At 47.4% G+C, this 26,442-nt stretch overlaps 1 protein-coding gene across 1 annotated transcript; it reads left to right on the forward strand.

The window, feature by feature from the left end:
• Positions 1 to 8,996: 8,996 nt before the first annotated feature.
• LOC146526414 (uncharacterized) lies at positions 8,997 to 10,847 on the forward strand. The gene has a single exon (XM_085207155.1). The coding sequence runs from the start codon at positions 8,997 to 8,999 to the stop codon at positions 10,845 to 10,847; it is 1,851 nt and encodes a 616-aa protein (XP_085063281.1).
• Positions 10,848 to 26,442: the final 15,595 nt, after the last annotated feature.

The raw sequence follows: 26,442 nt of genomic DNA on the forward strand, positions 1-26,442 counted from the left end.
GTTGAAACTGGTGTCGATCGTTCGGGCTTCGAGGGGCCTTCAAGGTGGTATACAACCCGCGGGAATGCGCGGGAAGGTGCCGGCGGTTAGTGGCGAAAACCGATTTTTTCAGTTTTCCCCGCTCGGATTCAGTTGAAACTGGTGTCGATCGTTCGGGCTCCGAGGGGCCTTCAAGGTGGTATACAACCCGCGGGAATGCGCGGGAAGGTGCGGGCGGTAAGTGGCAAAAACCGATTTTTTCAGTTTTCCCCGCTCGGATTCAGTTGAAACTGGTGTCGATCGTTCGGGCTCCGAGGGGCCTTCAAGGTGGTATACAACCCGCGGGAATGCGCGGGAAGGTGCGGGCGGTTAGTGGCGAAAACCGATTTTTTCAGTTTTCCCCGCTCGGATTCAGTTGAAACTGGTGTCGATCGTTCGGGCTCCGAGGGGCCTTCAAGGTGGTATACAACCCGAAGTTGGAAGGTGAAGGTGCGGGCGGTAAGTGGCGAAAACCGATTTTTTCACTTTTCTCCGCTCGGATTCAGTTGAAACTGGTGTCGATCGTTCGGGCTCCGAGGGGCCTTCAAGGTGGTATACAACCCGCGGGAATGTGCGGGAAGGTGCCGGCGGTAAGTGACGAAAACCTATTTTTTCAGTTTTCCCCGCTCGGATTCAGTTGAAACTGGTGTTGATCGTTCGGGCTCCGAGGGGCCTTCAAGGTGGTATACAACCCGCGGGAATGCGCGGAAAGGTGCCGGCGGTTAGTGGCGAAAACCGATTTTTTCAGTTTTCCCCGCTCGGATTCAGTTGAAACTGGTGTCGATCACGAAACGTGAATGATATAAATCAATGATACATACCAATGATACACATCAAAGATACACACCACAGATACACACCATTGACACACATTAACGACAAATCAATGACACACACCAATGATACACATCAATGACACATCAATGATACACACCACCGATACACATCAATGATAACGGTATCGTTATTTTATGAATTAAAATCTACCGGTTCATCGTACAATTTATCTCGAGTTGTACCCTCCTACAGATTCTTGCCACAACTTATTACCACCGCTAGTCTCAAACGTTGTCGACATGGACTTTAACACACTTCTGACGCGCTTTACCTGCCTGTTAGCACTGGGTAAGCCCGCCGCCGTAAGATGCCAACCTAAGTCTACTAGTGAAAACTACCACCAGTAAAACAATCTTCCCTGGTCAGCTATGATGCGAGTTGGAGCCCCAAACAAAGCCACAAGTCACCTCGTGAACACTCCAAGAGTCAATGCCTGCCGCACGAAACAAAAGAACACACTTCGCGAACGCGTCTGTCAGAATGAAAATGTACTCCTTATCGTTTCACCGCTGAGCCTATTCGCCACGTCTACACGAACCGTATTTCACGGCATCATTACCTTAGGGATTTGATGCAGGCTAGTTTGAACTCTTCCTGAGTGAGATTTCGCGACCCTACAAGTAACGCAGACATCCACAAATCCTCCAGCACACCATGACCGGAAACCAGCAAAAGTCAAAATGCTGTTCAATAGTCCCCTCAGCCTCGAGACGAACAACAGATTCAAAACTGACGGAAAATAAACGGAAAATAAATAGACGGAAATAGGAAGCTAATCCGACGAACTGCTACTACTTAATCACAGTCTCTGGAGGCGATAGAGACCTGACTAGCCTCCACTTCAAAAGGAACACTTCACTAGGTTCAAAGAGAAACCAGCCCTTGTCACAGCTTCCAACACTGCATTAAGTCCTCCCATACTGGACCGCTAAATCGGTTGAGACAATGTCAATGTCAAAATGTCCTCAAAATACACCACCACGCAATCACGAACCAAATCACCCAACACGATCACAATTGTCTTCTGAAAAATCGAAATTGAATTCTTCAGACCAAAAGGCACAGTCAAGAATTCAAACTGCCCTTCACCTGTTATGAAAGCAGTACTGTCTACAGAATTTTCGTTTACTGTGATCAAATGAAAACCGCTTGTGCTATAGAGTTTCAAAAAATAATTAGCACCCTGAAAACGTGAAGTTTGATCAGTAATTAATGGAAGCGGATAACTGTCAGGGTTGGTATTATTGTTAAGCTCACTATAGTCAATACAGATACGGTCTGAACCGTCATACTTCTTTACTAATAAAGCCGGACTTTCAAAAGGAGGACAGCTCGACCTAATGATATTCACGTGTAAACCTTCCTTTACTCTGTTGCGTATAACGCTACGTTCGTCCGGCGACATCCTATATGGACGCCGCTGTACTGTGCGATTCGAACCAACCCGGTCACTACCACCGGTCACTACCAGTAATATCAGCTGAGATATCAGTCAAAGTCAACTCACTCACACTATCGTTATTCACTGAATTTACATAAAGATTCCCGTCAAACAAAATGTCAGTCAGTTATGTTTACTGTACAACCCTGATTTAAAATCTCGCGACAATAATATCCTAAGAGGGCAATCGTTAATACTACAAAACACAGAATTTGTTCGGTACTGTATACTCGTGTTTGACTAATACCGGTCATAGTAACAACATTACTAAACCGTCGACCACTAAATGTAACAGAAAAACTTTCAACTAACGAGAATTTAGCACCAGAATCGTAAACAAAACAAAACAGTTCACCTTTTGTCTTGTACCCTACCCTTTGGAAATTGGACACTGCATACGTCCACACGCCGCTCCGTGGGAGTGGGTCGCAAGTCCGATGCTCTAGACCGCTCCAACTCCGCTCTCAAAAGGGCAAACTCCTTCCGCAACTCCACCAACTCCGACTGCAGTCGCGAGTTTGTTGCCTTGAGGATATCCACTTCCTCTGATGCCGTCCTCTTTGCCAGAGTATTAACGGCAGAAGAGATAACTCCGGCAGCGTCTTTAAGGGCCCTAGTAAATGTGCCCTTCAGATTCCCCGACTTGCAGGCGACTCTATTGATTATAGCCAAGCTATCAGATACTTGGCTACGCAAGTCGGAGACCATGTGCTCCTCACCGCAAAGTTCCAGGGGCACATCCGAGAGCCTAGAACTTGCTCTAGTTTGTATCGCCGCGGAGATTTCAGCAACTTCCTCCTCCGCCCTCAGCCGGCGCTCCTCGCGCTTGGCATCGTTTAGCGCCTTCTTTCCAGCAGCTAGCCCTATATTCTCATCAGGAATATTTGGTACGACCACGACTCCCTCTGGCCGAAGCAACCTTCGCTTTCGGCTTGTCTCTGTCTCCCCATCCGCATCCGAGGATTCAGAGTTACTCTTCCTGTGATGGCGCCTCTTTCTGTCCTTTCGGAACTGCGCTTTAGCCCCCTCGATAGCATTGGAGCCGTTCGACCCAACAGACATCACGCCATCGGCGTCTGACTCGGAAGCCGCACAGAAACGGCCTCGCGACGAAAGTGACGACCTGGACCTATCTCTTATAATAGAGGCAACCTCCTCATGGTCCAGACGCTCTAACACGACTCGCGCATCCTTCAACCCCCCTCATATTGGCACAAGTGCCGGACTTTTGCCCCTTTCGAGCAAAGTACTCCCTACGCCTTTCTCGGGCACAACTACTACTCCGCCCATCTCGGGCAACAACAGATCACCGCCCTCCTCGGGCCTCCCTACGTCATCATTTTGGGTTTTTAAGTTAACATTTTCCATTTTGTTCCCACGAGTGTGGGGGAAAAACGGTCCATCCGAGCAGTGCCCCCTGTACTCGGATAAGCCTATTACGCCAGGGTGTCGGCCGGTACCCTGGCGGGACCAGCAGTAGCGACTGATCTCCCCATCAGCCATGAACCCCTCGCGCTGCTTCGCCGCTTGGGTTGGGGTAATTTTTTATAGAGGTTTTCTTCCTCGCAGCCCGGCCGGTAAAGACAAGGCCCTCAGTTCCATTCCTGATTACGAGACATGACCGCAACCAAGAGTGGAGTTCCGACATTACCCAAGGACGAATCCTGTAGGCACCAAGTACTCGCCGCCCAGGGTGCACCGGTCCGCAACACTGTTCGTCCCCCCCGAACGACAAGCATTCGAGAAAGGGCCAACAGCGGGTGAACACACGAGGAGGTCATCCGACCAAGCACCCCAACCTAACCTGACATTTTTTTTTTTTTTTTTTAACGTGAGGAAATCCTTTTACGGATACCGGCCCGAGTGGGGACTCGAGCGGGTTATGTGGGACTCATGGACCGGCTGAAGGCCAATCCCAATACCCACTAAAACCTCACGGTGCTCCTCCTCGACCGCCACTGACCGCGAGACGCGGGGACTATAATCGTCCACGAAACGCGGCGGCGGGAGCCTGCTAGGCACGTCGCGGAGTCAAGTGTGTGTGGGCACCCTCGACGGCCTGCTCGGAGTAGCGCGCGGGAGCAACCTGCGCGCGCCTACTCGGGCCAGGTTGGTAGGCGGCCAGCTTCCCCAAGCTGACCGCCCTCTGGCACATTAGGGCGGAAGGCGGCGATCGTGTGCCGCCCTCCGGCGACCCGGTCTCTTACGGCGGATGGCGACTTCGGCAAAAGCCTCCCTCGCCCGTTCCGCCGACTCCTTCTCGAGCACCACTGCCTCGCAGAAGGATGAGACCGCATCCCACGACGTCTCGCTGCCGGCCATAGCCTTGACCACGGCCGGCAGGGAAAGGTCGTCCCCTATGACGTCGCGCAAAGCGCGACGTTGAGACGCCCAGGCTGAGCACACCTCCAACGTGTGCTGGGCCGTCTCATCGAGGCAGTCGTCGCAGTGGTGGCAGCGAGCGTCGGGCTCCCTCCCGGCGATCCGACACAAGTAACCCCCGAAGCAGCCATGCCCCGAGAGCACCTGTGTCATGCGGAAGGTTAGGACGCCGTGACGCCGCGCTAACCACTGGCGGAACACTGGACGAACAGCCTCGATCGTCCTCAGGCCGGCAGTTGGTGTTGCCAGCCGAGTTTCCCACAACTCCATTGCGGCTACCCGCACCTCCTCAGTGCGTGCCTGGCTTGCCGGTTCCCCGGACACTAGGCCTATTATTTCTTCATTTGGTTCATATATTTCATTATTTTCCATAATTTTAATTATTATTATTATTTGAGAATCAATAATTAATCAACGAATAATCCTATTTTCATTAAATATACCATCCTCTATAGAATGATATCAAAATTTACCTCCTTCTGAACATTCTTATAATGAACTTCCTATTTTAAGAAATTTCTAATATGGCAGATTATATGTAATGGATTTAAACCCCATTTATAAAGGAATATCCTTTTTTTAGAAATGGCAACCTGATCTAATTTAAATTACCAAAATAGAGCTTCTCCATTAATAGAACAAATTATTTGAAAAAAAAGATTTCAGAAATAATAAATAAAATTATTCCTCACCGTAAACCTTTTGATACTATAATAGTATGTTTTCCTTGGAATGTTCTTTCTCGACAAATATCTCGTCATCATTGAAATATAGTTAATAATACGACAATATATCCAATAAATAATAAGTTTATATTAAAATTATGAAATCTTTTTACTAAACCAGTTACTAAGGTTATTACTCCAATAGCTCCTGTTAAGGGTCAAGGTCTATAGTCAACTAAGTGATAAGGATGATTATGATTAGACATTAATTTACTTCTCTAGAATAAAGAGTTCTTAAAATAGAAATTACATAAGATTGAATAATTGCTACGGCAGATTCAAGAATTAATAATAAAATTTGAACAATAATTAAAATAATTAATAAATAATTAAGTATTTTAATACCTGTATTACTTAATAAAGTTAAAAGTAAATGACCTGCAATTATATTAGCTGTTAATCGAACTGCTAAAGTTCCAGGTCGAATAATATTACTAATAGTTTCAATTAGTACTATAAAAGGTATTAAAATAGTTGGTGTTCCCTGAGGAATTATATGAATAAATATATGTTGTGTATTATTTAATCATTATAAATCTTAATCATAATGTTAAAGATAATGAAAGGGATATATTAAGATGACTTGTTCTAGTAAAAATATATGGGAATAAACCTAAAAAAATATTAAATAAAATAAAAAAGAATAATGAAATAAAAATAAAAGTTGATCCATTAATTCTATTTGGTCCTAATAAAGTTTTAAATTCATTATGAAGTTTATTAGAAATAAAATTTCATAATAAATAATGACGATTAGGAAAAAATCAGAAAGATAAAGGAATAAATAATAATCCAATAAATGTTCTAATTCAATTAAATGGGAAATTAAATAAATTTGTTGAAGGATCAAAAATTGAAAAAAGATTATTTATCATTTTCAAAAAAATTTTTTGAAATTATTTTTCTTATTTTTTTTTAAATTAAAATTATTTTTATAATTAAAAATAAAATAATTTATAATTATTAAACTAATAAAAATAGAAATAAAAAATAATAATGAAATTATTCAATTGATAGGTATTATTTGAGGAATGTGGTGTGAGTGGTGATGGTGGTGGTAGTGGTTGTCAACGAGTGGTTATGATTGTTCTATGTAAAACTTCATTTAATTAGCTATTATTTTTGTGCAAAGTTACATTTTGGTATATTGACAAGAACAAACATAAAAAGTATTCGGGTGAATTCGGAATCTCCCTTTTTTGAAGTTGGTTGAAAATGAGAACATCCTCTTTTTTGAGATTGGTTGAAAAGAAGTGCAACGATCAGGAATCTCACTTCTGACATTAATTTAAAAAGTTTTTGCTCGTAACTATTACAGTATAATTAATTTTTGACCAACAAAAACAAACTTTCTCAATTTTCTCCGGATTCCATAATCGAAACCTAACCAAACTTTCACCAAATTATCCTTGAAGTGTATCCTTTCAAATAAAAAAAGAATCATCAAAATCGGTTGGCGCGACATTGAGTTATTCGGCTATTAGTCGCGCACATGCATAATGCAAATTTAAGACTTATGTGATTTTCTCATGGATACCATTGTCAGACATGGACAAAAAAAAAATATGACCATTCGGGAAGCTATACCTTTTAAATAAAAAAAAAAATATTAAAATTGGTTCACCCAGTTAAAAGTTATGAGGTAACAAACATAAAAAAAAAAAAAAAAATACAGTCGAATTGATAACCTCCTTTTCTTACAGAAGTCGGTTAAAAAAGGATTATTATTCATTATAAGAATGTTCAGAAGGAGGTAAATTTTGATATCATTCTATAGAGGATGGTATATTTAATGAAAATAGGATTATTCGTTGATTAATTATTGATTCTCAAATAATAATAATAATTAAAATTATGGAAAATAATGAAATATATGAACCAAATGAAGAAATAATAGGCCTAGTGTCCGGGGAACCGGCAAGCCAGGCACGCACTGAGGAGGTGCGGGTAGCCGCAATGGAGTTGTGGGAAACTCGGCTGGCAACACCAACTGCCGGCCTGAGGACGATCGAGGCTGTTCGTCCAGTGTTCCGCCAGTGGTTAGCGCGGCGTCACGGCGTCCTAACCTTCCGCATGACACAGGTGCTCTCGGGGCATGGCTGCTTCGGGGGTTACTTGTGTCGGATCGCCGGGAGGGAGCCCGACGCTCGCTGCCACCACTGCGACGACTGCCTCGATGAGACGGCCCAGCACACGTTGGAGGTGTGCTCAGCCTGGGCGTCTCAACGTCGCGCTTTGCGCGACGTCATAGGGGACGACCTTTCCCTGCCGGCCGTGGTCAAGGCTATGGCCGGCAGCGAGACGTCGTGGGATGCGGTCTCATCCTTCTGCGAGGCAGTGGTGCTCGAGAAGGAGTCGGCGGAACGGGCGAGGGAGGCTTTTGCCGAAGTCGCCATCCGCCGTAAGAGACCGGGTCGCCGGAGGGCGGCACACGATCGCCGCCTTCCGCCCTAATGTGCCAGAGGGCGGTCAGCTTGGGGAAGCTGGCCGCCTACCAACCTAGCCCGAGTAGGCGCGCGCAGACGATTCTAGTCCCCGCGTCTCGCGGTCAGTGGCGGTCGAGGAGGAGCACCGTGAGGTTTTAGTGGGTATTGGGATTGGCCTTCAGCCGGTCCATGAGTCCCACATAACCCGCTCGAGTCCCCACTCGGGCCGGTATCCGTAAAAGGATTTCCTCACGTTAAAAAAAAAAAAAAAAAAATGTCAGGTTAGGTTGGGGTGCTTGGTCGGATGACCTCCTCGTGTGTTCACCCGCTGTTGGCCCTTTCTCGAATGCTTGTCGTTCGGGGGGGACGAACAGTGTTGCGGACCGGTGCACCCTGGGCGGCGAGTAATTGGTGCCTACAGGATTCGTCCTTGGGTAATGATTGCTCGCTGGCTAATAATCCGGCGTGGTTCTTCGCGTGTCCTCTGTCATGCAGAGGTCACAGTGTGAGGAACCGGAGGGCGTGCGTGGTGTGTACTCACCCTACCGCCACGCAGGTGCAGTGATGTGCCAGCGCCGAAAATATCGGAACTCCACTCTTGGTTGCGGTCATGTCTCGTAATCAGGAATGGAACTGAGGGCCTTGCCTTTACCGGCCGGGCTGCGAGGAAGAAAACCTCTATAAAAAATTACCCCAACCCAAGCGCCGAAGCAGCGCGAGGGGTTCATGGCTAATGGGGAGATCAGTCGCTACTGCTGGTCCCGCCAGGGTACCGGCCGACACCCTGGCGTAATAGGCTTATCCGAGTACAGGGGGCACTGCTCGGATGGACCGTTTTTCCCCCACACTCGTGGGAACAAAATGGAAAATGTTAAATTAAAAACCCAAAATGATGACGTAGGGAGGCCCGAGGAGGGCGGTGATCTGTTGTTGCCCGAGATGGGCGGAGTAGTAGTTGTGCCCGAGAAAGGCGTAGGGAGTACTTTGCTCGAAAGGGGCAAAAGTCCGGCACTTGTGCCAATATGAGGGGGGTTGAAGGATGCGCGAGTCGTGTTAGAGCGTCTGGACCATGAGGAGGTTGCCTCTATTATAAGAGATAGGTCCAGGTCGTCACTTTCGTCGCGAGGCCGTTTCTGTGCGGCTTCCGAGTCAGACGCCGATGGCGTGATGTCTGTTGGGTCGAACGGCTCCAATGCTATCGAGGGGGCTAAAGCGCAGTTCCGAAAGGACAGAAAGAGGCGCCATCACAGGAAGAGTAACTCTGAATCCTCGGATGCGGATGGGGAGACAGAGACAAGCCGAAAGCGAAGGTTGCTTCGGCCAGAGGGAGTCGTGGTCGTACCAAATATTCCTGATGAGAATATAGGGCTAGCTGCTGGAAAGAAGGCGCTAAACGATGCCAAGCGCGAGGAGCGCCGGCTGAGGGCGGAGGAGGAAGTTGCTGAAATCTCCGCGGCGATACAAACTAGAGCAAGTTCTAGGCTCTCGGATGTGCCCCTGGAACTTTGCGGTGAGGAGCACATGGTCTCCGACTTGCGTAGCCAAGTATCTGATAGCTTGGCTATAATCAATAGAGTCGCCTGCAAGTCGGGGAATCTGAAGGGCACATTTACTAGGGCCCTTAAAGACGCTGCCGGAGTTATCTCTTCTGCCGTTAATACTCTGGCAAAGAGGACGGCATCAGAGGAAGTGGATATCCTCAAGGCAACAAACTCGCGACTGCAGTCGGAGTTGGTGGAGTTGCGGAAGGAGTTTGCCCTTTTGAGAGCGGAGTTGGAGCGGTCTAGAGCATCGGACTTGCGACCCACTCCCACGGAGTCTATTGCTGTGGAGGACATAGTGGGCACTATGGTCTCCACCAGGCTGGAAGCCTTTAAAGATCGGCTACCACCGGAGAGAAATCTGCGACCTCCGCTAGCGGCGGACAAGCGCAAGGTGGATAGCCCAAAGCAGGCGCAAGTGGACCCTGTCGCATCCACTTTGATGGCGCCGGCTAATCCGGCACCAAAGGAGCAAAGGTCTAAAAAGGCCAAGAAGAAGAAAGGCCCGGTAAAGACCGCATCTACTGAGCCTCGACCTCTGCCACCCGCTCCGGCTGATATGTCCGAGGGCTGGACTGTAGTAGCCCGGAAGGGGGCCAAGAAGAGAAAGCCAGCTCCTAAGCCGAAAGCGCAAAAGGCTAAAGCGCAAAAGGAGCCAAAGTTGCGTCGTCCTAGATCGCAAGTTGTGACGATTAAGTTGCAGCCAGCCGTCGCCGACAAGATGTCGTATAGCGATGTCCTTACCCGGGTCAAGGAAAGTATAAAGTTGGAAGACCTGGGTATAGAGGACCTGACATTCCGTGTTGCGTCTACTGGCGCTAGAATGCTAGAGTTGCCTGGCGCCAACACTGCTGAGAAGGCGGATGCGCTAGCTGAGAAGTTGCGTGGGGTTCTCAGCCCCGAAGAGGTCCAGGTGTCGAGGCCAGTGAAATGTGCGGAATTGAGGGTGTTTGGCCTCGATGACTCCGCCACTGCTGAGGACATGACGGCGGCAATAAGCCGAGTTTCCGGCTGTGCTGCGGGTAATATAAAAGTCGGAGAGATCCGACAGGACCGGGCCGGTCTAGGAACAGTATGGGTCCGATGTCCTGTCGGCGCAGCGCAGAAGATTAGCGGGGCGAGACTACTTGTTGGCTTCGTCTCTGCTGGAGTGAGGCTGTTGATGCCCCGTGCGCAACGTTGTTTCCGTTGCCACGAAGTGGGCCACATGGCTGCGAAGTGCAGTAGCCAGGTGGACCGCAGCAAACAGTGTTTCCAGTGTGGCCAGACCGGGCATCAGCAGAGATCGTGTTCGGCAGAGCCTCATTGTCCGGTGTGTGAGGCGGCGCAAACGCCCGCTAATCACATGTTGGGGAATGCTGCCTGTGGAAAGGCTAGCACCAATAACGGTGGAAAGCGCAGACGAGTGCCGGCAATATCGGCCAGGTCTAATATCCCAGCTGGGCCTGAGGAGGTGCAACACATGGAAGACCAATAATGGCTCTCCGCGTGTTGCATGCGAACATTAACCACTGTGCTAGGGCCCAGGACTTATTGGTCCAAAGCCTGGCGCAGTGGTCTATCCAGGTGGCGGTTGTTTCGGAGCCCTACAGCGTTCCCGACAGAGACAACTGGGTAGCCGACAACACCGGGGTGGTGACTATTATCACCCAGGTCGCCGCGGGCTCCCCGCCTTTCTCACGTGTAGAGAGAGGTGTGGGATGCGTCGCCGCACTTGTCGGCAACCTAGTTGTCGTAGAGGTCTACTTTTCCCCCAATCGAACTCTCGCGGAGTTTGAAGAGTTCCTTATACGATTGGGGGAAATGGTAGAGCGATTTCGTCCGGCGGAGATGTTGGTGGCCGGCGATCTCAACGCGAAGTCCAGCGTGTGGGGCTTCGCAACGACGGATGTGCGTGGTGTGACGCTGTCGGAGTGGGTTGTTGCCACCGGTTTGTCTGTGCTCAACCGAGCGACCAAGAACACGTGTGTGCGAAGGCTGGGCGGATCCGTCGTGGACGTTTCGGTCGCGAGCCCGGCCCTAGCATGTCGTGTTCGGGGCTGGCGAGTGCTGGATGATGTGGAGACTCTCTCGGATCACCTCTACATCTTGTACGAGATCTCCATACATCCTGCGGTGCCACCAGCCCCCAGTCCAAACTCGCGAGAGTACGGACCGCGGTGGCAACTGGGTCGTCTCGACAGGGAGTTGTTGGAGGAGGCCGCGATAGTGAAATCCTGGCGGCCCCAGAGCTTGGCGTCTGCAGAAGACGCCGCATCCTGGGCGCAGGGGGCGCTGACGCGTATCTGTGACGCGTCAATGCCCCGTTCCGGGCGCCGCCCTCAACGGCGGCAAGTGTACTGGTGGTCGTGGGAGATCGCGCAACTGCGTAACACCTGCGTTGCGGCGAGACGCCAGTACAGCCACTATCGCAGACGGGTACAGAAGGTGCAGGAGGAGGAAGACCGACTGTACCGCGTCTATGTCGAGGCGAGAACGCAGCTGCAGGAGGAGATCGGTCGTGTGAAAGGCGAGTCGCACGACCGGTTGATCGCGGGGATAGACTTAGACCCGTACGGCACACCTTACCGAATGGTGCTCGGTAGGTTACGGGCTTGGGCACCACCACTGACGCAGACACTCCAACCGGACGTACTCCGAGGGGTTCTGTCGTCGCTATTCCCGCAGCGGGCCAGTTTTGCACCACCCAGTATGGCCCGCCCTGCAGCGCGTGAGGAGGAATAGGAGGACGACGAGGACAGCGTCACACCACCGGTGGAGGAGGAGGAGCTCGAAGAAGCTGTTCGCCGATCTCGGCTCAAGAGCACCGCCCCGGGCTTCGATGGCATTCCCGGCCGGGCGCTAACTCTGGCCCTCAACACCTTAGGGCCCAGAGTGCGAGGACTATTCACTGCCTGTCTGGCTCAAGCCATAATTCCACAGCGGTGGAAGACAGGCAGGTTAGTCCTCATCAAGAAGGAGGGTCGCCCGGCGGATTCAGCCTCCGCCTACAGGCCCATCGTGCTCTTGAGCGAGATCGCCAAGCTCCTTGAGCGTGTTGTAGCCAGGAGGCTACAACACCATTTGGAGGGGACAGGTCCGGACCTCTCGGACCACCAGTATGGCTTCCGTAGGGGGCGATCGACGGTGGATGCCATACTGGAGGTAAAGTCCTATGCGCAGGATGCGGTGGCCCGAGGCAATGGAGTCTTGGCGGTGTCTTTAGACATCGCCAACGCCTTCAACTCCCTGCCATGGCCCTGCATAAAGGAGGCACTGTTATACTATCGTGTGCCTCCATACCTGCGCCGCGTCATCGGGGCTTACCTGTCCGGTAGGTCTGTGACCTTTCCAGCTCCTGGAGGAGGTTGGAAGGAGTTCGTTGTGTCGGCCGGTGCTCCACAAGGATCGGTGCTGGGTCCGATCCTCTGGAACATCGGATACGACTGGGTGCTGCGGGGCGGCACCCTGAGGGGGATAAAGGTCCTCTGTTACGCCGATGACACGCTGGTCTTGGCGCAGCAGTGGACCTATCGAGAGGCGGCAGTCCTCGCGACTGCTGGAGTTGCGGAGGTAGTCGGCCGCATAAAGCGGCTGGGCTTGGAAGTCTCCCTCAACAAGTCCGAGGCAATCTACTTCCATGCTCCTCGAAAGGGCCCACCGGCAGATGCCCACATCGTCGTCGGTGGCGTCAAAATTGACGTTGCCCGGAGCATGAAGTACCTCGGACTTGTTCTGGATGGTCGGTGGAGTTTTCGGGGCCGCTTTACATCTTTGGCCCCGAAACTGTTGAAGACAGCGGCGGCACTGGCGCGCCTTTTGCCCAATGTGGATGGGCCGAGCGCCTCTAGCCGTCGGCTGTACACCGGAGTGGTCCGATCCGACCGGCACAACATCACTCTGCTGCGACGTGCGCAGAGGGTGATGGCCATCCGGGCGATACGGGGGTACCGGACCATCTCCGGTGAAGTGGCGTGCGTGCTGGCTGGAGTCATACCGTGGGACCTGGATGCTCTTTCTCTGGCGTCGGTCTATTGCCGGCGTCGAGGCCTAGCGTCCGGGGAACCGGAAAGCCAAGCACGCACTGAGGAGGCGCGGGTAGCCGCGGTTGAAATGTGGGACACTCGGCTGGCAAATCCATCTGCCGGCCTGAGGAAGATCGAGGCTGTTCGTCCAGTGTTCCGCCAGTGGTTAGCGCGGCGTCACGGCGTCCTAACCTTCCGCACGACACAGGTGCTCACGGGGCATGGCTGCTTCGGGGGTTACCTGTGTCGGATCGCCGGGAGGGAGCCCGACGCTCGCTGCCACCACTGCGACGACTGCCTCGACGAGACGGCCCAGCACACGTTGGAGGTGTGCTCAGCCTGGGCGTCTCAACGTCGCGCTTTGCGCGACGTCATAGGGGACGACCTTTCCCTGCCGGCCGTGGTCAAGGCTATGGCCGGCAGCGAGACGTCGTGGGATGCGGTCTCATCCTTCTGCGAGGCAGTGGTGCTCGAGAAGGAGTCGGCGGAACGGACGAGGGAGGCTTTTGCCGAAGTCGCCATCCGCCGTAAGAGACCGGGTCGCCGGAGGGCGGCACACGATCGCCGCCTTCCGCCCTAATGTGCCAGAGGGCGGTCAGCCTGGGGAAGCTGGCCGCCTACCAACCTGGCCCGAGTAGGCGCGCGCAGGTTGCTCCCGCGCGCTACTCCGAGCAGGCCGTCGAGGGTGCCCACACACCCTTGACTCCGCGACGTGCCTAGCAGGCTCCCGCCGCCGCGTTTCGTGGACGATTATAGTCCCCGCGTCTCGCGGCCAGTGGTGGTCGAGGAGGAGCATCGTGAGGTTTTAGTGGGTATTGGGATTGGCCTTCAGCCGGTCCACGAGTCCCACATAACCCGCTCGAGTCCCCACTCGGGCCGGTATCCGTCAAAAGGCCTTGGTGAAAGTTCCTTTAAGGTTGCCCGATCTGCTGGCAACCTTCCTTATCACCGCTAGGCTGTCCACCACCTGATTTTGTAGGTCAGACGCAAGTATGGCTTCGTCCTGCTCTTTCTCGGATGGTAGAGACATGTCCGAGAGCCTGGAGCTAGCCCTGGCCAGTACGGCCGCAGCGCTGTCAGACACCTCCTGTTCTGAACTCAGCGGCAACTCCTTCCTTTCTGCCTCACCGAGACCTTTCCGTCTCCTCATGGCAACCACTTTTGGCGCCGGTCTATCTGGCTCTCCTTCACCAGAAGACCCCGACTGATCGATCGGCTTCCGAGGCCTCTTCCGCCTGTCCTTCAGGTATTGTGCCCGTGTCCTTGACTTCTCCGACACCATCGGCACAAAACTTTCAGTATCTGAGTCCTTTGACTCCAACGCTCCCCACAACCGTCCATATGATGATCCGGACCCTCGTCTCGACCTGACACTACCGACAGTCGACATTCCGTCATCAACGTCCAATCTGGTCAGAACCACTCTCGGCTCCTTCCACACTCCTACGTTCTGGCCATCACCAACTGACCCCTCCGCAGCGACACCAACGATCCAACGATCGACACCAGTTTCAACTGAATCCGAGCGAAGAAAACAGAAAAAATCGGTTTTCGCTACTTACCGCCCGCACCTTCCCGCGCATTCCCGCGGGTTGTATACCACCTTGAAGGCCCCTCGGAGCCCGAACGATCGACACCAGTTTCAACTGAATCCGAGCGGGGAAAACTGAAAAAATCGGTTTTCGCCACTTACCGCCATCGACACCAGTATCAACTGAATCCGAGCGGGGAAAACTGGAAAAATCGGTTTTTTCCACTTACCGCCCGCACCTTCCCGCGCATTCCCGCGGGTTGTATACCACCTTGAAGGCCCCTCGGAGCCCGAACGATCGACACCAGTTTCAACTGAATCCGAGCGGGGAAAACTGAAAAAATCGGTTTTCGCCACTAACCGCCGGCACCTTCCCGCGCATTCCCGCGGGTTGTATACCACCTTGAAGGCCCCTCGAAGCCCGAACGATCGACACCAGTTTCAACTGAATCCGAGCGGGGAAAAGTGAAAAAATCGGTTTTCGCCACTTACCGCCCGCACCTTCACCTTCCAACTTCGGGTTGTATACCACCTTGAAGGCCCCTCGGAGCCCGAACGATCGACACCAGTTTCAACTGAATCCGAGCGGGGAAAACTGAAAAAATCGGTTTACGCCACTTACCGCCCGCACCTTCCCGCACCTTCCCGCGCATTCCCGCGGGTTGTATACCACCTTGAAGGCCCCTCGAAGCCCGAACGATCGACACCAGTTTCAACTGAATCCGAGCGGGGAAAAGTGAAAAAATCGGTTTTCGCCACTTACCGCCCGCACCTTCACCTTCCAACTTCGGGTTGTATACCACCTTGAAGGCCCCTCGGAGCCCGAACGATCGACACCAGTTTCAACTGAATCCGAGCGGGGAAAACTGAAAAAATCAGTTTACGCCACTTACCGCCCGCACCTTCCCGCACCTTCCCGCGCATTCCCGCGGGTTGTATACCACCTTGAAGGCCCCTCGGAGCCCGAACGATCGACACCAGTTTCAACTGAATCCGAGCGGGGAAAACTGAAAAAATCGGTTTTCGCCACTTCCCGCGCATTCCCGCGGGTTGTATACCACCTTGAAGGCCCCTCGGAGCCCGAACGATCGACACCAGTTTCAACTGAATCCGAGCGGGGAAAACTGAAAAAATCGGTTTTCGCCACTTACCGCCCGCACCTTCCCGCGCATTCCCGCGGGTTGTATACCACCTTGAAGGCCCCTCGGAGCCCGAACGATCGACACCAGTTTCAACTGAATCCGAGCGGGGAAAAGTGAAAAAATCGGTTTTCGCCACTTACCGCCCGCACCTTCACCTTCCAACTTCGGGTTGTATACCACCTTGAAGGCCCCTCGGAGCCCGAACGATCGACACCAGTTTCAACTGAATCCGAGGGGGGAAAAGTGAAAAAATCGGTTTTCGCCACTTACCGCCCGCACCTTCACCTTCCAACTTCGGGTTGTATACCACCTTGAAGGCCCCTCGGAGCCCGAAAGATCGACACCAGTTTCAACTGAATCCGAGCGGGGAAAAGTGAAAAAATCGGTTTTCGCCACTTACCGCCCGCACCTTCACCTTCCAACTTCGGGTTGTATACCACCTTGAAGGCCCCTCGGAGCCCGAACGATCGACACCAGTTTCAACTGAATCCGAGCGGGGAAAACTGAAAAAATCGGTTTTCGCCACTTACCGCCCGCACCTTCCCGCGCATTCCCGCGGGTTGTATACCAACTTGAAGGCCCCTCGGAGCCCGAACGATCGACACCAGTTTCAACTGAATCCGAGCGGGGAAAACTGAAAAAATAGGTTTTCGTCACTTACCGCCGGCACCTTCTCGCACATTCCCGCGGGTTGTATACCACCTTGAAGGCCCCTCGAAGCCCGAACGATCGACACCAGTTTCAACTGAATCCGAGCGGGGAAAAGTGAAAAAATCGGTTTTCGCCACTTACCGCCCGCACCTTCACCTTCCAACTTCGGGTTGTATACCACCTTGAAGGCCCCTCGGAGCCCGAACGATCGACACCAGTTTCAACTGAATCCGAGCGGGGAAAACTGAAAAAAATCGGTTTTCGCCACTAACCGCCGGCACCTTCCCGCGCATTCCCGCGGGTTGTATACCACCTTGAAGGCCCCTCGAAGCCCGAACGATCGACACCAGTTTCAACTGAATCCGAGCGGGGAAAACTGAAAAAATCGGTTTTCGCCACTTACCGCCCGCACCTTCCCGCGCATTCCCGCGGGTTGTATACCACCTTGAAGGCCCCTCGGAGCCCGAACGATCGACACCAGTTTCAACTGAATCCGAGCGGGGAAAACTGAAAAAATCGGTTTTTTCCACTTACCGCCCGCACCTTCCCGCGCATTCCCGCGGGTTGTATACCACCTTGAAGGCCCCTCGGAGCCCGAACGATCGACACCAGTTTCAACTGAATCCGAGCGGGGAAAACTGAAAAAATCGGTTTTCGCCACTTACCGCCCGCACCTTCCCGCGCATTCCCGCGGGTTGTATACCACCTTGAAGGCCCCTCGGAGCCCGAACGATCGACACCAGTTTCAACTGAATCCGAGCGGGGAAAACTGAAAAAATCGGTTTTCGCCACTTACCGCCATCGACACCAGTTTCAACTGAATCCGAGCGGGGAAAACTGAAAAAATCGGTTTTCGCCACTTACCGCCCGCACCTTCTCGCGCATTCCCGCGGGTTGTATACCACCTTGAAGGCCCCTCGGAGCCCGAACGATCGACACCAGTTTCAACTGAATCCGAGCGGGGAAAAGTGAAAAAATCGGTTTTCGCCACTTACCGCCCGCACCTTCACCTTCCAACTTCGGGTTGTACACCACCTTGAAGGCCCCTCGGAGCCCGAACGATCGACACCAGTTTCAACTGAATCCGAGCGGGGAAAAGTGAAAAAATCGGTTTTCGCCACTTACCGCCCGCACCTTCACCTTCCAACTTCGGGTTGTATACCACCTTGAAGGCCCCTCGGAGCCCGAACGATCGACACCAGTTTCAACTGAATCCGAGCGGGGAAAACTGAAAAAATCGGTTTTCGCCACTTACCGCCCGCACCTTCCCGCGCATTCCCGCGGGTTGTATACCAACTTGAAGGCCCCTCGGAGCCCGAACGATCGACACCAGTTTCAACTGAATCCGAGCGGGGAAAACTGAAAAAATAGGTTTTCGTCACTTACCGCCGGCACCTTCTCGCACATTCCCGCGGGTTGTATACCACCTTGAAGGCCCCTCGAAGCCCGAACGATCGACACCAGTTTCAACTGAATCCGAGCGGGGAAAAGTGAAAAAATCGGTTTTCGCCACTTACCGCCCGCACCTTCACCTTCCAACTTCGGGTTGTATACCACCTTGAAGGCCCCTCGGAGCCCGAACGATCGACACCAGTTTCAACTGAATCCGAGCGGGGAAAACTGAAAAAAATCGGTTTTCGCCACTAACCGCCGGCACCTTCCCGCGCATTCCCGCGGGTTGTATACCACCTTGAAGGCCCCTCGAAGCCCGAACGATCGACACCAGTTTCAACTGAATCCGAGCGGGGAAAACTGAAAAAATCGGTTTTCGCCACTTACCGCCCGCACCTTCCCGCGCATTCCCGCGGGTTGTATACCACCTTGAAGGCCCCTCGGAGCCCGAACGATCGACACCAGTTTCAACTGAATCCGAGCGGGGAAAACTGAAAAAATCGGTTTTTTCCACTTACCGCCCGCACCTTCCCGCGCATTCCCGCGGGTTGTATACCACCTTGAAGGCCCCTCGGAGCCCGAACGATCGACACCAGTTTCAACTGAATCCGAGCGGGGAAAACTGAAAAAATCGGTTTTCGCCACTTACCGCCCGCACCTTCCCGCGCATTCCCGCGGGTTGTATACCACCTTGAAGGCCCCTCGGAGCCCGAACGATCGACACCAGTTTCAACTGAATCCGAGCGGGGAAAACTGAAAAAATCGGTTTTTTCCACTTACCGCCCGCACCTTCCCGCGCATTCCCGCGGGTTGTATACCACCTTGAAGGCCCCTCGGAGCCCGAACGATCGACACCAGTTTCAACTGAATCCGAGCGGGGAAAACTGAAAAAATCGGTTTTCGCCACTTACCGCCCGCACCTTCCCGCGCATTCCCGCGGGTTGTATACCACCTTGAAGGCCCCTCGGAGCCCGAACGATCGACACCAGTTTCAACTGAATCCGAGCGGGGAAAACTGAAAAAATCGGTTTTTTCCACTTACCGCCCGCACCTTCCCGCGCATTCCCTCGGGTTGTATACCACCTTGAAGGCCTCTCGGAGCCCGAACGATCGACACCAGTATCAACTGAATCCGAGCGGGGAAAACTGAAAAAATCGGTTTTCGCCACTAACCGCCCGCACCTTCCCGCGCATTCCCGCGGGTTGTATACCACCTTGAAGGCCCCTCGGAGCCCGAACGATCGACACCAGTTTCAACTGAATCCGAGCGGGGAAAACTGAAAAAATCGGTTTTCGCCACTAACCGCCGGCACCTTCCCGCGCATTCCCGCGGGTTGTATACCACCTTGAAGGCCCCTCGAAGCCCGAACGATCGACACCAGTTTCAACTGAATTTAACTGAATTGAATAGAAAATATATTAATCATAAATTTTCTCTAATTAATAAAGCTGAAATTAATCAACCAATGTTATTAATTGAAGAAAAAGCTATTAATTTACGTAAAGAAGTTTGATTAAATCTTCCTACAGCTCCAATTATTACATTAAAAATTATAATAAAAATTAAAAAAATAAAATTTATATTATAAGATAATAAAATTATTGGTGAAATGTTTTGTCATGTTATTAAAATAAATCTATTAAATCATGATAATCCTTCTATAATATTAGGAAATCAAAAATGAAAAGGAACAGAACCTATTTTTATTAATATTGCAGAATTTATAATAATTGATAATAAATCATTAATAAATATTTTTATAAGAAATAAATTCAATAGGATAGAAAATAAAAAATTAATTGATGCAATAGATTGAGTTAAAAAATATTTTAAGGAAGCTTCTGAATTTAATAGATTATTGGGGGAAGAGATTAAGGGGATAAATCTAAGTAAATTAATTTCTAAGCCAATTCAGCATCCTAATCATGAATTTGATGAAATAGAAATTATAGTTCTGAAAAATAAAATAAATAAGAAAAATATTTTATTGGAATTATTAATTAATAAAATAAAAAATAAGAATAAAATATTCTAAAGATGAATTTAAATTCATGATAAAAAAATTATATTTTAGTGTAAAATGCACAATATTTTTTGTCTCGTGTGTGTCTCACTGTCGTGTGTGTTCTCTGTCATGCAGAGGTCACAGTGTGAGGAACCGGAGGGCGTGGTGTGTACTCACCCTACCGCCACGCAGGTGCAGTGATGTGATAGGAGCTGTATTTGCTATTTTAGGGGGTTTTGTTCATTGATATTCTCTATTTACTGGATTATTATTAAATCCTTATTTATTAAAAATTCAATTTATTTCCATATTTATTGGTGTTAATTTAACATTTTTTCCTCAACATTTTTTAGGATTAGCTGGTATACCCCGTCGTTATTCTGATTACCCAGATAATTTTATATCATGAAACTATGAAAAAATGCTCAGAAAAAAGAAATGAAGAAAAAGATTTCAGAAATAATAAATAAAATGAATGAATGAAAAACTTAAGCCCACGTAAGTTGTGGAAATTTCTGGAATCGCTAGGCATTGGCCGGCAACGTAAGGATTTGAATTGCAATCTAGACGTTGATGCCTTGAATAAACACTTTGCCTCGATAACATCTATGGACAACACAATTAAAGCAAATACATTGAATTATATCAACTCCTTGCCGTCTCCCACAATCGTTCCTTTTAACTTTGCTTCTATAACCTCATCCCAGGTAAGAAACAGTATCCTAGCCATCAAATCTGATGCTTCTGGTTATGATGGCATCAACCGCATTTGCCCTTGAAAGTCTTAGTTCCAGTCATTACCCATATTTTAAATTTTTCTATTTCCCATAACACTTTTCCCAGTTTGTGGCGCATTGCCCGCGTTATCCCCATACCCAAAACCAAAGATCCAAAATCCTTCTCTCACTACCGTCCTATCTCCATCCTTCCTTTCTTGTCAAAGGTCTTGGAACGTATTGTTTTTCAGCAACTAAATCAATATCTATTTGACAACCATATATTATCCGAGTTCCAGTCTGGATTCCGTAACGGGCATAGCACAGTCACTACTTTGATTAAAGTTTGTGACGATATCAGACTTAGCATGGACAAACAAAATCTTACAGTCATTGCTTTGCTGGACTTTAGCAACGCCTTTAATTCTGTTGATACTGATCTCTTGGTTGCTCCTCTATTCTATCCTGTACAACTCTCTCTCTCCCTCCTACTTAAAAGATCGATTTTGTTTCCTAGGTGCCGATTCACTTCTTCACCTCCACCTTAGATCCCGTTGTGATAATCTCCTTAAATTACCAACTTCCCATACCCTATTTTATTCTAAGTCTTTTACTATGAAATCTGCAATTCTTTGGAATGAACTTCCTACAGAAGTTCGTCATTCCAAATGTCTATACAGTTTTAAAAATCGCCTGAAAGAGTACTTATTTAATTTAGTATAATAGTTTATATTTATTTATTTTTTTTAATATTATGTGTCGGAGACTAAGGTGATTGGGACCGGAGCTTGTTCCGATCCCACTTCTGATGTAGACAGATATGACCGACATCGTACTTCTAATTCGGGCGTGGTAATTATAAGAAATGTTATCTTACTCTTGACGTGAAGCTTGGAGCAGTGCCGTGGACTTGTGACCACAACTGTAGGCTTAAGGGATCCCTTTACAGTACTAACACTCGCCTTTCACTGCTCCAGCCCAGTATAATTGCAAATAGGTCTTAACCACATTTGTAATTGAAGTAGTCGAGGTTGGCCAGCGGTGGAGCACGAGTAGTGCACCGAGCCGTGGTAGAGCCTCGACTGAGCGTACGTCCGTGCGGTTGGTTTTATGTGATTGTCATCGATCGGTGTGACGTCAGAGTGACAGGCAACACCATCTGGTTTTGACAACTGGCAACTTAAATAATCTGCTTCCCTGATATATGTATATATTTTTGAACACGTTTTATGTATATATGTATATATGTGTAAGTATATATTGTTTTTTTCAATATTTGTATGTATGTATGTGTTACGTTAGCACACAACCCAGGAATTGCTGACCTAGGACCACCCAGAATATGTCCCACAACGTTACCCATAATTTAATTTCCAATTAATACATTGCACAATTCTCTTAAATCTTGGAATTGTTATTCGAATCCCCACACCTGCTGTTATAATTAAAATTAGAATTAAATGTAGAATATAAAATCATTCTTGTCTCCGACTTTGAGCAAGTCTCACCTTTTGTAATAATAAGTTAATTTTAATAAAATATTTTTAAGTAAAATCGGTTTTTTTGGAACCTACGCTGCCACCGTACATAATTGGCGCAGTCGGTAGGATACTCGCGGGCCGGGTCGCGAGCAACGTAACTTAAAATTCGGGAATATCGAATTTAACGTCTCCGCGGACCACCCGGGTGGTTCTCAAGCACCAGCACGAGTATCCAGAATCTACGAGGCGGCGCAGGAGTATCCAGACATTGATGCACCAGAGAAACCAGATTTAACCCAGTAAGTACATTAGAATCTTTCTAGTGATTGCTTACCCGTATTTTTAAGTTTCCTTTTTTCCGTTTCCCTTTTGTGGCAATTGGAAATTTTTTTAATATTAATTTTGGTTTATTACGAATAAAAACGCGGTTCTTAAATTTCCTTTTTCGGTAATCTAAGATATATAGGTTTAGCAATTATTATTATAACGTAATTAATTTTTTTATTAAATAGAATATAATTAAATTAAAATGTCGGAATTAGATAACATTTTTAAGGCTTTACGCCTAGTGCCCGAATTTGACGGAAATTCAAATGTTTTACCTAGATTTATTAGTTTATGCGATCAATTGGTACAGGAATTTATAAGTAATAATCCCGATAATAATTTAGTTAGTATTGCTCTTGCAAATGGTATTTTAAATAAAGTAACAGGCTCAGCGGCACGCTTAATAAATACAAGTGGTATTCCATCAGACTGGAGTGGCATTCGTAAGTCGCTAATTAATAATTTTTCAGATCAACGCGATGAAACTGCGTTGTACAATGATCTCTCTCTTTTAACACAGGGATCTAATACCCCTCAGGAATTTTATGAACGTTGCCAAAATTTATTTAGTACAATAATGACATATATTACATTGCATGAGGAAATTGGAACTACAATAGAAGCTAAAAGAATTTTATATCAGAAATTAACTTTGCAAGCGTTTTTAAGAGGTTTAAAGGACCCCTTAGGCTCACGCATACGATGTATGAGGCCGGAAACCATAGAAAAAGCGTTAGAATTCGTTCAAGACGAATTAAATACTATGTATTTACAGGCTCGAAATGAACCCGACAGGACAAAGCACCCCCAGAACTTTTCTTCTCAGTCTTTTAAGGTAAATAATTTTAATAACCACATTCCACAGTTTAAGCCACATTTTCAAGCTAATTATCCACTTCGTAATAATTTTATAACTAACCCACAACAGACATTACATAGACAACACTTAGGCCCAACACGTACTCAACAAATATTTAGAGCACAACCCCCAAATTATAATCCCCATAATGCATTTAGAATTAACCCACGTAATGCACCCCCACAATTTAACTCGACCTCTCAGGCACCTCGTCCTATGAGCGGTGTTAGTACTTTTGTACCTAGAAATTTACCACCTACTAGACATATTCCAGGACATGATTGGAGTAAGCACGGAAACCCACCACCGTCTAATTATTTTAAAACAAGGGAAATGAATTTCCACGACAGTGACCTTTATGACCAGTACTATGACTATTATGATTATTATGACGATAATGAATATTATAATTACGACTATTATTATTACGCAAATCCATATTATAGTAGCGAACCACCCCAAGAATTATCTCAAAATTGCGAACAAATTGTAGAGGAACCTTCGTCATCAACCCTTAATAAAGAAGAGGATTTTCAGAAACTCAAAATTTTAGACAAACCAAAATAGAACTTAATCTCCAAACTCAACGTCAACTTCCCTATATTCAGATTAAAAATCCCCCTCTAAAATTGCTTATCGATACCGGCGCGAATCAATCTTTTATAAGTCCAGATGCAGTAGAAAAATATTTTAATAAATTTTCTTTAAAATATGATCCTTTCGAAGTAAGTAACGTACACGCTGTAAGTAGACATAAGTATTCCGTAACAATACCCAGTTTTCCTGAATTTAATAGTAAAGATAGCATTACATTTTTTATATATAAGTTCCATAATTATTTTGACGGTTTAATCGGTACGGATTTATTAGATAAATGGGAAGCGACTATCGATTATAAAAGAAAATTATTTGTTACTTCAAACGCGTGCAACCCTATTCAAATTTATAATTCGTGTAATTTAAATTTGTACGAAAATATTATACCGGCAGGTACCTCGAAATTAGTAAAATTACCAATTAATATTCGTGAAGGTGAAATTTTTATCCCAGAACAAGTAATCTCTAGTTGTATTATAAAAGAATGTTTAACTTGCGCGAAAAATAACAGAGCTATTTTAGAAATTTATAACCCCACACGCAACGACATAATTTTTTCTATCGACAAACCTATCCAGGCGGAATTGAATCATATTGAATATAAGTATACCGAGCGAATGATAGAACGCGAAAAGGATGTTCTCTCCCGTTTACGGACTAGCCATTTAAACGAGGAAGAAAGAATTAATTTAGAAACGCTTTGTGGTCGTTATTCGGATATATTTTATTTAGAAGGCGAAACCTTAACGTTTAGCAATACAATTAAGCATTCGATTAAAACGACAGATGAAATACCCGTATATACTAAAAGCTATAGGTATCCTTTTATACATAGACAGGAAGTCAGGGAACAAATTCAGAGCATGTTAGATCAAGGAATTATTAGACCCTCAGACTCAGCTTGGAGCTCTCCCATATGGATCGTTCCAAAGAAAAGCGACGCTTCAGGAAAAACTAAGTGGCGCATTGTCATAGATTTTCGTAAAGTTAATGAAAAAACGATTGACGATAAGTATCCTATACCGAATATATCGGATATTTTGGATAAATTAGGTAATTGTTAATATTTTAGTACATTAGACCTTGCTAGCGGGTTCCACCAAATTGAGATGAACCCCGCCGACATTTCTAAAACCGCTTTTAATGTGGAGCATGGGCATTTCGAGTTTTTAAGAATGCCCATGGGCTTAAAAAACGCACCCTCGACCTTTCAAAGGGTCATGGATAATGTCTTACGTGGTTTACAAAATAAAATATGCTTAGTATATTTAGATGATATAATAGTTTTTAGCACTTCACTTCAAGAACACATAGAAAATTTAGGAAAAGTCTTTGATAGATTACGCGAGTCAAATTTTAGAATACAAATGAGTAAGTCGGAATTTTTAAAAAAAGAAACAGCATATTTAGGTCATATTATTACATGCGACGGAATAAAACCAAATCCCGACAAGATATCTGCTATTCAAAATTATCCCATTCCGAAAACGAGTACCGAGATAAAACGATTTTTAGGACTCGTAGGTTATTATAGAAAATTTATTCCTAACTTTGCAAAGATTATAAAACCACTCACTCAATGCTTAAAAAAAGGTTCAAAAATTATTTTAAATCAAGATTATACAGATTGTTTCGAAAAATGTAAAAAATTATTGATTAACGATCCTATCCTGCAATACCCCGACTTTTCTAAGGACTTTATACTGACTACGGACGCTTCGAATTTAGCTATAGGCGCTGTACTTTCGCAAGGACCTATTGGTTCAGATAAACCCATTGCATATGCATCTAGAACTTTAAATACGAGCGAAATTAATTATAGCACAATTGAGAAGGAATTATTAGCGATAGTTTGGGCTACGAAGTATTTCCGCCCCTATTTATTTGGAAGAAAATTTAAAATTATGACTGACCATAGACCCCTTCAGTGGATTATGAATATTAAAGAACCCAATTCCCGACTGACTCGATGGAGGTTAAAATTAAGTGAATATGATTTTTCTGTAATATATAAACAGGGTAAATATAATTGCAATGCCGATGCTTTATCCCGTATAGAGATTCATAACGAAGAAGCAAATTCAATTGCAGTAAATTGCTCAGAAAAATCCCCTTCGAATTCAAATACAGCAACCGTACATACAGACTCAGAAAACCCCATTTTAGAAATTCCCATAACTGACGACCCCTTAAATAAATTTCATAGGCAGATTATTTTTAACATAGTTGGCGATATTAAAAGTAGACCTGTGGTATCGAAAATATTTGAAAATTATATAAAAACTACTATTTCAATTTCAAGTTCGAATCTAGAAAATGATGTAGTAAATGCGGTAAAAGAATATATAAATCCCAAGGTAAATACT

This window comes from Heliconius melpomene, unplaced genomic scaffold (genome assembly GCF_056956725.1).
Source record: "Heliconius melpomene rosina isolate 202511_hmr_F unplaced genomic scaffold, ASM5695672v1 ptg000051l, whole genome shotgun sequence".
Lineage (NCBI taxonomy): Eukaryota > Metazoa > Arthropoda > Insecta > Lepidoptera > Nymphalidae > Heliconius > Heliconius melpomene.

Excerpts from the sequence above, each read along its gene's own strand:
- LOC146526414 (XM_085207155.1), top strand. The coding sequence starts at position 8,997 with ATGTCTGTTGGGTCGAACGGCTCCAATGCTATCGAGGGGGCTAAAGCG.